We start from the raw sequence: 14,530 nt of genomic DNA on the forward strand, positions 1-14,530 counted from the left end.
GTTATCTAAATTGTAAGGAGGCCATATTTTTGAACAAAGATGGATAAGTGCGGGAATTTATAAGTAGGGCAGTGGGTTTTTTATTTATAAGGGGCCTGGGGTTTCAGGGTCTCTAAAAGGCATCAGTGTGCAGAGAGCAAGCGAGCATTTGAAGATGGTACGTCCAGCTTTTAAGGGCTGCCTAGCGCATGTGCACAGGGGGATGACGTGGTTATATCATACGACGGAGCTCACGCATGCGCGCAAGGGCTCACGCAGTTGCGTCAGATGTAGGTGATGCAACCATGCGGCACATGGGTCACGCAGGATCCTTTAAGATCCTTGGGGCCATTAGGCACTTCTGTCAGCATGTGTGTGTGGCCCTAGAACTGGGAAGGGTCAGCCATGTTGGTTTGGCTAAAATCATAACAGTCCCCATCCCAGAATGAGAGCAAACAAGACTCCAGCGGTCTTGGCTCACTCCACAGCCCCACCCACTCCAGGTTTTCCTCACTCCACAGCCCCTCCCACTCTAGGTGGCATGTACCTCTGTGCCTGTGCATGGAGAAGCCTTAGGTCAGCCTTCAGTATTGCTCTAGGAACCCTGTCCACCTCATTTTTACAACCCTGTCTCTCACTGTCTTGGACTCACTGGTTCAGCAGTCCTGAGGATCTGCCTGTCTCTGCCTCCGCCTCCCTGGAACAGGCGTCTTGCTAGGGTGTGGTCCTCAGGTCCTCATGACTGTACAGGAGTAGCAGTAGTCTATTGACTAAGCCATCTCCCCAGCCCCAGCTCCTCCTTTGAAGCAGATGGTGAGGTTTAGTGTATTCACCAATTTGTACACCATTCCCACCAGTGACTTTCAGCTCACTTTTTTGTTTTGTTTCGTTTTGTTTTTGCAACAGGAGCTCACTATGTAACCCTGAGTGTCCTGAAACTTACTGCGTTAACCAGGCTGTCCTCAGACTCCTAGGGATCCACCTGCCTCTGCCTCCGAGTGCTAGGATTAAAGGCACATGCCATCGCTTCTGAGCTCCACTCATTTTTGTTATTCCAAGAAACAGCCTTGTACCTTGTAGCCATGAGCCTTAGGCCTTTCCGGCCTTCGGAAACCACTGGCCTGCTATCTGTCAGCTTGTCTGTGTGGCTATTTTGTATAAATGGAATCTCATAAAATACAGCCTTTGTGACAGGTTGGTTTTTTCCACTTAGGATCCTTTAAGGCTCATCCGTACTGTGGCAGGCATCAGTTTTCCATTCCTTTTTCTGGCTGTGTGGTGATCGCTACACTGATAAATCACCCTTTGTTTCTAGCCTTTGTGGGAAGTGGCCACTGTATTAAAGCAGGTCAAGTAATACTGGGTATGAAGGGTATGAGACTAGGAAACAAACTGACAGAGGCCCAGACAGGAGGGATCCCAGCCTAGGTACTGAGCCAGACAAGGGCTTTACATACCTGAGTCTTTGTACAACGAACAGGGCTGCTCACCTAGCCCTGGGCTTATTACTCCCCATCTTTCAAAGCTCAGCCCTCAGGATGCAGGCCTCTGACAGGATGTCTCCTAGGACTATGCTGTTTCCCTGTGGTCCCCAGGGACATAAGCCCCTCCCCTCGCACACTCACAGAGCCCCCTGCTGTCCCGTAGCACAGGCCTGGACACCCAGGGCCTTAGGTAGGCACAGTGAGGGAGACAGGAGAGCTCACTTTAGTATAATCAGATTCTGCAGTCTGGAAGATCATAAGGGAGTCCATGCCTATAATGAACTGTCATTTGCTCTGCTGTCCCTCAGAGTTGACATCAGCAGTTTCTGAGACATACTGACAAGAAAGGCCAGTATACAGTTCTGTATATGGTCCTCTGAACATGCTATTAGCACCATGGTAAGCCTTACTGAGAGAAGAGAGGCACTGGAAGTGGGACCACAGCTGGTGGAGGGGTTGCTGGGGGCCACAGCTGGCAGAGGGATTGGTGGGGGCCACAGCTGGTGGAGGGGTTGCTGGGGGCCACAGCTGGCAGAGGATTGGTGGGGGCCACAGCTGTCAGAGGGGTTGCTGGGGCCACAGCTGGTGGAGGCTGGCCTTCTTTATACAAACAGGACACAGACATTTCTTTCCATCCTACAAGCGGCCAGCAAGAAACCAAGCCTGCACGCACTGTGATCTTGGGCATGAAACCCCAGAACTACAAGCCCATGGATGGCTACTGGGGTTCTGGTGCTTGGCCTTGTCCTCCTCCTTCTCTGAGTCTCCCTCCCTAAAGCCCTCGGGTCAAGCCCTTTTCTTCTGACCATCAGTCAAGTTGGCCAGGATTTGAGGAAGCTTGGTGATTCCATAAATTTTGAAAATGCTCACATGCTGAGATCCCATTGAAGGTCACTGTTGTACAGGAAATCCAGAGCGTCTAGATCTGCTGAGATCTCATTGAAGGTCACTGTTGTGCAGGAAATCCAGAGCATCGAGAGCCACTTAGAATTTCTTGAAAGGTTAAGCAAGACAGAAATGTCCAAGCGGTTGGCTAAAAACAGAAAGTCCCTTACTGTGGCGTGTTTGGTCCTATATTTGACTTCTATGGCAATTGTACATTTCATGGCACCATGCATGGGGTTGGAGGGAGTGATGGAACAGTCCAAATCTTCTGCAGCAGTTTTGACTCCTGACTTTGCATTTAAATGGGTATGAGAAAAAACCTGCCACTGTCTACGGGTTTCTGGGAAGCAATTATTTTGAGCCACATTTTTCTCTGTCAAATGTCTTTTTAAAAAGTTACTGAACAATAGCATTTGGAGCTACAGAGTGCTCCGTCGCTATGACATCAATTAAAACCAGCACAGGTATGCTTTGGTGGTTGTCTAGATGGGGAGCCATGTGAGAACTGACCTGCTCCCCTTTTAGGAGCCAGCTAATCAGCTCTACTCGGTTAAGACCTCTTTGTGTCTCTCTGAATCTAAAACAGTACCTTCCGGGCAACTGAAAATTTAACAGTTCATTATTTGCTGGGCACGCTCAGCACTGGCATGAGCTGACCAAGTCCCACCTTCCGAGCCCAGAACTCGTGGCAGAAGGCTCGGCCTTGATCTCCAGATGTCAAGTGCAGGAAGTCAAGTGCAGGAGGCAGGCTGGATGGGAGCCAATGCCGGATGGAAAGTGGGTAGGGAGAAAGAGGCAAGCCGTGATCGTAAGAAAGCTCCAGTTTTCACTGAAAATACCCAAGTTGATGTCTTCTTTAATGTCTCGGTTTTTCCATCAGTGAAATGGAACCAGTGGCCCTTCTTTTCTTGACTGCAAGATTTTACAGAAACAACTAAGTTACACTGTGGGTTCTGTCTATGGTCGCATGCTTGATATACAGGGGCAGATGGAACAGAAGGAGGGCAGCAATCAAGAGGGCCTCCTGGCTCCCATCTCAGCGGCCAGGTGAGGTCCACAGAAGTCCCACGACTCCTCCCTGCTCCTGCCTCTGCTTAGCCTCAGAGATGACTCATGGCTATGCTGATGATGGTGCCGGAGATCCAGAGAAAAGAATTTGAGTCTTTGTACTGTGTTGTAGGTGCACTAGGGCCGAGGGAAGGCACCCTGGGCCCAAGTCTAGGCTGCTCTGACTTTCAAAGAGAAAGAGGAATGAAGTTAGAAATCAGAAGCAAAGCCCCTGGCTACCAGCTGCCAGCATGGAGCAAAGGAGAGGTCTGGAGAGGAATGGACCTGGGGTGGGAGGGGTCATGGAGTGAGGAGGACATGGAGTGGGAGGGGCCATGGAGTGAGGAGGCACTAACACCTTGCTTTGTGCCTTCCTCTTTCAATCAGCTGACATCCTGACACTGCCTATGGGAGAGCTCGGCAGTACTGCCCTGCACATCTCTCTCTCTCTTGTTATGTGTTCCCTTAGCTGTACCATATTTAACTTTCCAGTAGAGTATGATTATGTCTTTGCCCAGGGTGGGTGTGGTATGCGTAGATGGCACAGGACATCAGTAATTACGTGAGCGAGAATGGGTCCTTTTTAAGCCCATAAAGCTCAGTCTTAGATGCCGTTGGCACTGGACCCTGCCCGGACAGGGAACAACAGGAGACAGCCGAAAGGGGAATAGCTTGGGTTAGATGGATCTAGTGTGGAGATGGTAGATTGCAGTAAGGAAAGGCGCCTTAGAGCCCAGCAGCCTGCATCCCAAATGTAGCTGGTGATGATGGCAATTACTTGATGTCTTTGTTTCTCTTGAGAGCAGCTAGGGACTGAGTAAGAAAAATGGAAAGTACCCAGAGTGCTGGGTACACAGTGCTCTTACATTAGTGTTAACTGTTACTGTCACCCAACCGTTCTCTTCGCCGGTTTCCCTTTCTGAGTAGCACACCATAGACTGGCGCTAAATGGAAATAAATATTGTAAGACGTTTCCCCCAAATGATACCTTGTGTGCTGTATTCTAGTGCGTCTTGTTTTTATACCATCGCGTTAAGGAACAATACTGCCAGTGGCCTGGTATACCAGTTTCATGACTCACGAACGGGCAGGATCTTGAGTGTTTCAGAAATCCAGCTTACAGACTACATTTTAATAGTCTTTTAAAGCTAGCAGTCTCAGGTGCACAGAAAGATGCAGTTTCCCAGACCGGGTCTCTACAGCTTCCCCACGATCAGCAGCCCCCACTCTGAACATCCCTGTGGGAATGGAAGGCTTGTCACAACTGAGGAAACCACAGGGACAGAGCACCATCGTCACCCACTCGGCCCACAGTGTCCTCTAGGGCCCTCTCTTGCTGTTGTGCATTCTGTGGGTTTGGGCAAATGTGAATGGCATGCTTGCCACCGCATGGTCAAACAGATAGCTTTGCTGTGCTATTAGCCTGTCTTACTGGCTCTGCCTATTCCTCCTTTCAACTTGGGTTTTTTTTTTTTTTTTTTGAGACAGTCTCTAGCCCAGGATAACCTCCAAAGCTAGATGATAGTCTTGAACTTCGGCCCTTCCTGCCTCCCTTTCCTAAGTGAAGAAAGCTGGGATGCTAGACAAGCACATCCGGGCTGGTTTATGTGGTATGGGAGAACAACCACAGGGCCTTAAGCATGCCAGGAAAGAACTCTACCAATTGAGCTACCGCTTGGCTCAGCTTACTTTTAGACCCAATTCCAGGCCAGAGATGGGTCCACCTTTGATAACCCTGATGGTAAAAACCATGGGCTGGAACCAGAGCTGCTCTCAGCCTGAAGAAAGATGAGAGGGAGTGAGGCAGCAATCAACTGAAAGAACTGACTTCCTTCAGAGGAGTGGGGGCGGGGATGGTGGGCGCAGGGACTCTGGGAACTACTGGTGATGGCTGTGTAAGCCAGCAGGAAAGCCTTGGGTTAAGGAATGGCTAAGCTCTCCTCCCTTTCTATCTTGTAACGTGGAGCAATTTCCTTTTTTACTGTGGGAGCGGAGACAAATTTTAGGGGTAGGGGACAAGGTCAAACCACTGACAGGACAGAGCTCTGGAGTGTTAGGAACCCTTACAGGGCCGACTGAAGCCTAGGACAGAAGGGATGTGCCCAAGGAGTGTGCAGCTACCTCTTGAGGGGTTGGTGAGCAACAGGCGGAGGTCCTCTTTTTCCCCTTGTCACCTAGCAATTCAGGAGGGACTCGCCAGCCTGAGCCTGTGAGACCTTAAAGCTCTGGGTTGTAACCCCTGAGCCTGCAGGCGCAGCTGGTGGCGCCGGTAGTGGAGAAGGGTGGCGGTGGCGGCAGCGGTGCAGGTCTGCCCAAGGGTTAACTCATTCCTGGGCAGCTGCTGCGCGTGTGGTGCAAAATCTCACCAGAAGAGGGTACAGTAGCAAAGCGTTTGACGTCAGGTTGGAATTCCTATTGTGTTTCGGAACCGCTCCTGCAAAGCCAGTCCAAGTTCGCTCTCGGCACATCCGGATCTCGCAGCTCCTGGACCTACCCGCGGCCGAAGCCGCCTGCTTGCCCCAGGGAAGGAGGTCTCTGCTTGCTAGGAGAGCCAGGTCCTATTCTGGACCCAGCTGAAGCGTCAGACCCAGAGCCGCGGGTGAGTATCCTGAACACCGGAGGCCAAAGGCAGCGGAGTTCTCTGCCGGCGCGCCTGGATGCCCTCGCACAGACCCTCTGCTGCCGCTGGGTGTATGGCTCCCCCGCGGTGTACCCCAGCCTCCTGCCGCCAGCGGCTGTGAGTACCCTTCCCAGCAGGTGGCTGCCGTCCCCGAGGGCGGCACATTGGCTGAGGCAGGACCCATGGAACCCGGGCTTGGGAGCGCACCCGCGGGGAGTATGGACGCGTCTGCAGAGCAAAGCCTCCCGGAGCCTGGCAGCCAGGACTCTGTGGCAGGCGACGACATTGAGATTGTGGTGAATGTGGGGGGCGTGCGGCAGGTGCTCTATGGAGACCTGCTCAGCCAGTACCCCGAGACCCGGCTGGCGGAGCTCATGGACTGCTTGGCCGGTGGCTATGACACCATCTTCTCCCTGTGCGATGATTACGACCCAGGCAAGCGCGAATTCTACTTTGACCGGGACCCGGACGCATTTAAGTGTGTTATTGAGGTGTACTATTTTGGGGAGGTCCACATGAAGAAGGGCATCTGCCCCATCTGCTTCAAGAACGAGATGGACTTCTGGAAGGTGGACCTCAAATTCCTGGATGACTGTTGCAAGAGCCACTTGAGCGAGAAGCGCGAGGAGCTGGAGGAGATCGCACGCAGGGTGCAGCTCATCCTGGACGACCTGGGTGTGGACGCGGCCGAGGGCCGCTGGCGCCGCTGCCAGAAGTGCGTCTGGAAGTTCCTGGAGAAGCCGGAGTCGTCGTGCCCTGCGCGGGTGGTGGCAGTTCTATCCTTCTTGCTCATCCTAGTCTCCTCTGTTGTCATGTGCATGGGCACCATACCCGAGCTGCAGGTGGTAGACGCTGAGGGTAACCGCGTGGAGCACCCAACCCTGGAGAACGTGGAGACTGCTTGCATCGGTTGGTTCACGCTGGAGTACCTGCTACGCCTCTTCTCCTCGCCCAACAAGCTGCACTTTGCCCTTTCCTTCATGAACATCGTGGATGTGCTGGCCATCCTCCCCTTCTATGTGAGCCTCACACTCACGCACCTGGGCGCGCGAATGATGGAGCTGACCAACGTGCAGCAGGCTGTGCAGGCCCTGCGGATCATGCGCATCGCGCGCATCTTCAAGCTGGCCCGCCACTCCTCAGGCCTGCAGACCCTCACCTATGCCCTCAAGCGCAGTTTCAAGGAACTGGGGCTGTTGCTTATGTACCTGGCCGTGGGCATCTTTGTCTTCTCCGCACTAGGCTATACCATGGAGCAGAGCCACCCTGAAACTCTGTTTAAGAGCATTCCCCAGTCCTTCTGGTGGGCCATCATCACCATGACCACAGTGGGCTATGGTGACATCTACCCCAAAACCACTCTGGGAAAGCTCAACGCGGCTATCAGTTTCTTGTGTGGGGTAATTGCCATCGCCTTGCCCATTCACCCCATCATCAACAACTTTGTCAGGTACTACAACAAACAGCGTGTCCTAGAGACGGCAGCCAAACACGAGCTGGAGCTGATGGAGCTCAACTCCAGCAGTGCAGAAGGCAAACCCGGAGGCTCTCGCAGCGACCTGGACACCCTGCCCCCGGAGCCTGCTGCCAGGGAGGGGCCCAGCTGGGGCAGCCGGCTGAAGCTCTCACACAGTGATACCTTCATCCCCCTGCTGACAGAGAAGCACCATAGGACCCGGCTCCAGAGCTGCAAGTGATGGTTCGGCTCCCAGGCAGGGACAGACTGGGATGTGGATGGACAGACCATTGGGCAGGCATGTCAGTAGGCAGCTGCCTGTGTCTCCCAGCCCTCCCCTGAGCAGACCCTGCCAAGGCTGGGTAAGACTCCTTGGGTGCCAGTTGTCCAGGTGGAAGCCCTCTAGGGAGTACAGGAGCCACAGGGCCCCTTGGGGCTTCTGGAATGGTCTGGCAGGAGCCCACAGCTGCTTCTGTGTCCCCTTCGATAAAGACCTCCTGTTCAGCATATCCTCCGTGTTGTGGGTTGTCTCAGGCTGGTTGTCACCCCAAGAGTGGCTCCTGCACACCCTAGTGCCAGGCCAGAAAGGAGGTGTGCAGCCCCAGAGGGAGTAGGGGGTAGTGGGGGGTCGCTATTTTTAGTTGAGAGCTAATTAAAGACGAGTTGTGAGGCAGGGTTCAGCTCCAAGGCGCCTTGCCACATTCCACAAGACGCTGCTCTCCTGCTTCCTTCTGTGGAAAAGCTGCCTCCCTGAGGCTTGGGGAGGAAGGAGAGGTTGCATAGCCTGCTTGTGGGGCAGCTAGCCCATAGCTGTCACCTGTGGAGCAGTGTCCTTTCCGCTCCCCTTTTTTTTTCTTTCCAGCTACCCTGGTAGACAGATAGCCCCATTTTACAGGTAAAGAAACTGAGGTTCATGGTCATACAGGAGAGGAATTCAGGTCTGGTTCTAAGTGTCCCTGAGTTCATGTGGTGTCTCCAACACCAGACAGTATTGGGCCAGAGGCTTTCTGCGGGACTTATAAGGGAGGGTCTGAGTTCCTCCGTGCTTTGTGTGTCGGGGGAAGCCAGAGAACCACAGTTACTAGTTCAGCTCCTGGCATCGGTATGTGGCTGCCAATCAAAACTGTTTCTATTGTTCTATGCTAGAAAGAGGGTAAGTTACATAGCTGCCCACTGTGGTCTCCACGGGTCTGGACTGGGCCCAGGGCAGTCGAAAGCAGGGCACTGTAATGCTGTTCTTGGCCAAAGCCTAAGTGCTGGGCCTGCGGGCTTAACCGTTCCTTGTTTTTCACCTTCTAGGACCATAGGGCCCTTTCCTTCACCCCCATCTCCCGTCCCCCAGCTGAGGGGCCTCCAAGGAAGGAGGTGGAGGGGGGAAAGGGGTTGGCTTCCATCTGCCTCCACCCTGGGAGGCTCCTTTCTCTTCCCTGAGCTCAGATTTTTCCCAGAAGCAAGAAGAGAACTGATTTCTCAGGGCACCTTCTAGGTCTACCTTTCCAGAATTGCCAAGGGTTGGGCTGCTAATTCTTCTGTCAGGGTTGTCACTTGGACATTGAAGTCTCAAGAATCAAGAGTATTTCTGTGGGGTGCAGGCTCACTCCAGGACTTTCAGTGAGAGGGTACTCAGGTAGAGATGGATCAGACCTGAGGTACCCATGTAGCAGCGGTGTCAGTGGCTGTCCAAGGGGACACAGGGACTGCCCCATGTCTCCCCCTCCCCTAGCCCTCTCACTTAAGACTCTGAAGGTCGTTAGCACCTCTGGTCAGGCTGGCTAAGACATTGGTTGCTCTGAACTGTGCTGTGTGCCTCCTCTTCGTGTTTCTCCAGGGTGACACCAGGTTCTGTGACCATCAGAGGCAGAGGAAGAAGTTGGGGTCTGAGGAAGTAGAGACTCTAAGCAGGGGAGGACAGGGCCTTCTGGGTTATGTGGGTTCTTGGGGCCCAATAGATTTGATGAAAGATTAGCTTGCCTTTGCTTATACCCTTTACCCCAGAGTCCTTGGGAAGGCAGGACCTGGGTACCATCCTGAGGACTCAGCGTTCCAGGGAGGTGGGGAAGCCCAGGGTTCACAGAGAGAGTGGGCAGAGGGCCACCTTCCTGCGTTCCCTGCCTTCTGGGGTGACGCTGGAGATGAGGGTGGAGACAAGGAGAAAAAGGGAAGGGTACGCCCAGCTCCAGAGCTTCTTTTGCTCATTCAGGAGTGGGAGACCACCCGTGAGGTCTCCACACCTAGGATCCAGAGGCACACTGGTCCCGGGGTGGCTCAGTGACTAGCAGTGTCCTTACACAGTGATATGCTTTGTCAGAGAGGAGTGGCCTGGCCTGGATGTTCTGAGAGTCAGTAGTCCCTAGTCCCTGGGAGATCTCTGGGTTTCAAGTACTTGAACTTAGCTGTACCAACCAGGGGCAGCTCTGAAAGCTCGGTGTCCAGACTACACCCCGTTCCTATAAAATGAGAGTGTCGGAAATGACCCTCTGGCATCAGTATTTTTATAACTTAAAGTGCACATGAGTGACGGTGATTGTGTTAAACCCAGGGTTTGGATTTGTAGAGCTGGAAAAAAAAAAGCTATTTTTCAACAAGCTCCCAGGTGCAGCTGGAGGATAGGGCTGCTGGTCCACGAACTGGTTTTGAATGATCAGAGTAAGCCTGTACACTTTAGCCTGTGGCCAGATCTGGTGGATGGACCACCTGTTTTTGCACAACCTGTGACTTTAGAATAGGTTTTATATTTTTAAATGGTTAAAAAAAAACTCAAAGGAATAACATTTTTGTGACCAGTGAATAGTACTTTAAATTCAAATTTTGTTGTCCATAAATAAAGTGTTATTGGAACTACTCTGCCTATTTGTGTGTTTTGGGATTGTTAGGAATGACTAAGGCAGTACAAGACAGAGTTGTGTATGTGTGTAAATACGAATTGATTTTTAACCCCCAAAGAAAAGGACAGGTGGTATCTGTAAATCCCAGTCTCCCACCTTCATCTTTGGAGGCCCCACCACTGTGACCCTTGAACCTTGAACCTTGGACCCCCTCCCCAGGAAGGGTCAAGACCACTCCCAGGCTATTTAAACTGCTCCCCAAATAATAAACATGTGGTTTTTTTCCCTTTCCCACCGTCGCATTGGCGGCTTTCCGGTTCCCCTCGGAACCACCTAAGAGCGCAGGAGTCCAGTTAAACCTGAGTATCTTTTAATTTGGTCTGATTTGATTTGCTTGATTGGGATTTTGCGTTGGCAGAGAGCTCATGCTAGAAAATATTTCTAACAGTGACATATTCACAAACCATTTCGTTTCAACTCTAAACGACTACATGACATTAACCAGTCAGTCCATCTTCCAGATGGGTAAACTGAGGCCCAGAGCACTGAAGCCATAGGCTGGGCTGGTGGTGGTGGCAGGAACCAGACAGAACCTTCAGCTGACTTGCTCTTCTGAAGATGGACAACCCGATCCTCACCCCACCCCCACCCAGCAGTTGTGAGCAGATCTCAGGGCCCCACCTCAGGGCTGACCCAGCTTCCTAGTAAGGTGAAGGGTGCTGCCGTCCAATCTCTGGAAAGCGTCCCTCCATCAGTGATGAATTGGCTTTAGTGGTGGTGTTTTGTAAGGTAAGAAAAGAGGTCAGTATATTTCCTCCGGTGAGCCACTCTGGGCAGATGTGTGGCTGCGTGGTGGCATTCAGGGTCCTTTCTGGCTGCTTAGCCAGGGGCTTTACAGCTTTAGTCTGGAGGTATCTCAGAAGATAAGTAGGCTGATTTGAGATAATGACAAGGTTTGTTCCCTGGGGAGAGCGGTTGAGGCAGGTAAGACAGGAGCAATGGCCTTGCAGTGACAGCCACTGGTTCCCAGACCTCTTAGGGCTTTAGAGAGAAGGTGCTTTCAGGACCTAGCTCTTGACTTCCCTCACTCCGTGGGAAAGGCTGCCTGCTCTCCCCCTTCCCCCTCCATGATTTGATGTCACAGGTTTCCTCTGGGGGAATGAGAAACACCGCTTCCAGAAGCCTCCCACCTGTCGCCTGTAGGCAGACAGCTCTGTGCGTGGTGTGCCTGGTGGCGCATTTTAGCTTCAGAGTGAAGATTTGACTGATACCCATATATCCAAGGTGGATACCCCCCTCCACACACACACACACACACACACACACACACACAAACACAAACATAAACAAACTCTTCCCTGTGCCTGTTGTAGCAGTTCAAGCTATAGCTGTAGGGATAATGTGGGCTTCCAAAAGGAGAGACCACTGAAGAACCAGGGATCCCCTGCTTGGCTATTGTTTTTCTTTGTGAGCTTCTCAGCCATTCAGGCTTGTGGGGGCAGGGCTGTCTGCAACTCCTCCAAGGAGTGGGTTAGCTTTAGCTTTACAGATGGGGAAACTGGGGTCCAAAGGGCAGAAGCCACAAGGCTGGTACTGATGGCAGAAGTAGGTACTGTGTCTGAGCTGAAAGGTGTGACCCCCAACCATCCACCACTCGCTTCCTGGCAGAAGTGACAGGAAATTGTCTACAGTCACACAGTTATAGAGAAGTCAATCATGGGGACCAAACAACTGCATTGGCCTGGGAAGTCATCCCTTCCCAGAAGCCAAGGCCAACAGGCATCACCTGACCCCTCACTCAGCACAGCTGCCAGTACCTTCCGGATATGGGCTTGACTATAGCAGATAGCAATTCCTTGGCAGAATCTCTCTCCAGACACACGCTATCATGCCAGGATCACCGTCATTGTCAAAAGGCTGGGCCTGCCACAGTGAGAGCCCAGACTGGGGGAGGCACAAACATTTGCGCACACACCCAGCTTCTGTGGGTGCATGGTTGCTCAGCCATCAGGAGCAGCGCTCTCCCTGCCCTGTTCCCCGACTGTCTTGTTCCTTGCTAGGCCTGGCTGTGTGAGTGCACCCCAGTCTTGAATATAGGCCCCAGAGGAGGCCCCGCTGGAGACTCTTAGCTTCCACATAAACTGGACCCTTGAGAGTGCCAACTGCTGCCTGCTCTGCTCTTGTGTGAGATTAGGATGCACGCCAGATCTCTCTATTGGTCTTTGGTGTCTCCCCAAGTGCAAGGTATAAAGGGGGTTGCTGAGCCCATCATAGTTCTTCCTCTTATATGACCCCCAAGGACCCGTCACCCTCCTCTTCTCTCTGTCTCCACTACCCTAGGCCTGTGGGCTGTCTCACACCAACCACAGTGCGCACTGGAGGTACCTGTTGTCCTTGGCACCCTCTGCCCGTTATCCACCAATCAGAACTCTGCCCTTTCTTTGTAGCACTGCCCCCGTGTGCCCTCCCAGTGGAGTGGGACAGAATGCAGGTTATGGAAGCTCTATGGTTCCTTCACTTCCCTCTCCATGAAGGGGGCAGACCGTGGAGGGTAATATGACAACTTGGCACCTCAGAGTTGTGGTGGCTGTGGGGACCCCCCTTCCCCCAATCCTTTCTCTGTGTTCACTTCCTGCTCAGTCCATCTCCACCCACCCACTGGTGGTGACAGCAGGGGGCTGACCAAGTCAGGCCAGTTTTGGAAATTCACCTGAAGAAACAGCTTCCCCCAGTGTGGTGAAACTCAGCATGGGCTCGAGCCCTACCTCACAGTGCTCCGCACACAGCGGCTGGGTCATCTCCGACCTTCACAGAGACCTCTTGGCCTTTTAGAGCTTGGTGTTCACAGCCAGTGTGAGGGATCTGCCTTATCAGAGAGCACATGCTAGGTGTGCAATACCTTGTGTGTGTGTGTGTGTGTGTGTATCACTGTGTGTCTGTATATGTGTCTGTGTGTCCATATTTTTGTGTGTATGTGTCTGTGTCCTTGTGTCTTTGTGTGTTTGTGTGTCCCATGTCCAGGTATGTGTCTGCATTTGTGTCTGTGACCTTGTGTGTAACTCTGTGTGTTTGTCTGTGTGTACATGTCCGGGTGTGTGTCTGCATTTGTGTCTGTCGTTGTGTGTGTCTCTGTGTGTTTGTCTGTGTCTGTGTCTGTGCGCATCCCTTCCCACAGAAGGAAAGGAGAAAGTCCTCTGTTTGGTGAAGCAGTAGTTTCCACTCATAACTCTCTCCTCTCCCAGAGAACCTGGCTTCTGGCATGGGGCTGCAGGCAGATCTGTCCTCCGTCCTGAGAAGTGCAAGCAAGGTTCTGTTTCTAAGACCAGCAGGCCATAGAACCTGAGGACAGGAGACCTCAAAGGTGTTTATAACTTGATCATCTGGAGCCCAGGAGTGTGGCATACTGGTGGGGACTCCCAACATCAAGCCTGATGTTTCCCAGGAAAGCTGGGGCTCGGGGTTTACATGGCTTGCCCAGTCTCACTTTCCTCCAGTGTGTGGTCCAACCTATTCCCTCATGGCCGTGTTTCATGTTGCTTTCCTCCCACTCTTCTGCTTGTGGGGCAGAGACTCTGGGGACACAAGGATGTATCTGGATCCCAGGTGCGTCTCTTGGGACCCAGGGCAGTGTCTACCATATGTTCAGTACACAACTGATCTCTCTGCGATGAACCTTTAGCACTGCACACTGAACTGATCTTGTCCGTCCTGCCCTTCAATTCCACCAGTGGCTGTTGGGCTCCCGATGGTTGCGAGTAGCTCGCCCCTGTTCCAGGGACCTCACACAGTGATTTTCCCCCAGAGAAAAGCCCCTCACGATGTCTCCACTAGACACTCAGCACCCTCAAATGAGAATGGATGGGAGAAAAGTGAGTAACATCCTGGAGACCTCCAAGAAGCGTGGAGGAATTTGGACCATATCCCAAAGCACCGAGTGATTAAGCTAATCAAAGACTTACTCCTTTGGCACTTTGAGGAATCCCTTTGGCACATGAAAAATGGCTGAGACTTGAGGCAGGGGACAGTGACTGGACTTTGGGGTGATCCAGGCTACATACGGTGAGACTGGAACCTTCTGGTTGCCCTGTAGACCCAACATTTTTTGTTTCTGGGGTATGATGACCTGAGCTTGTGTACGAGGCAGGAAGGCGCCTACTATTCTATTTTAAAACAGTCCATTGAAGGAGTCGGACTCACAGGGAAGGGAAAGGGGGCTACAGGGAAAGACCCGAAA

General features: G+C 52.5%; 1 protein-coding gene across 1 annotated transcript; it reads left to right on the forward strand.

Moving 5' to 3' along the window:
- The first annotated feature begins 5,716 nt into the window (after positions 1-5,716).
- Kcnf1 (potassium voltage-gated channel modifier subfamily F member 1) lies at positions 5,717-10,301 on the forward strand. The gene has a single exon (XM_005366524.3). It carries the CDS (start codon positions 6,198-6,200, stop codon positions 7,710-7,712), a length of 1,515 nt encoding a protein of 504 aa, XP_005366581.1. The 5' UTR covers positions 5,717-6,197; the 3' UTR covers positions 7,713-10,301.
- Positions 10,302-14,530: the final 4,229 nt, after the last annotated feature.

Source organism: Microtus ochrogaster, unplaced genomic scaffold (assembly GCF_000317375.1).
Source record: "Microtus ochrogaster isolate Prairie Vole_2 unplaced genomic scaffold, MicOch1.0 UNK10, whole genome shotgun sequence".
Classification (NCBI taxonomy): domain Eukaryota; kingdom Metazoa; phylum Chordata; class Mammalia; order Rodentia; family Cricetidae; genus Microtus; species Microtus ochrogaster.

Coding starts and splice junctions, on each gene's coding strand:
- Kcnf1 (XM_005366524.3), top strand. CDS start 6,198: ATGGAACCCGGGCTTGGGAGCGCACCCGCGGGGAGTATGGACGCGTCT.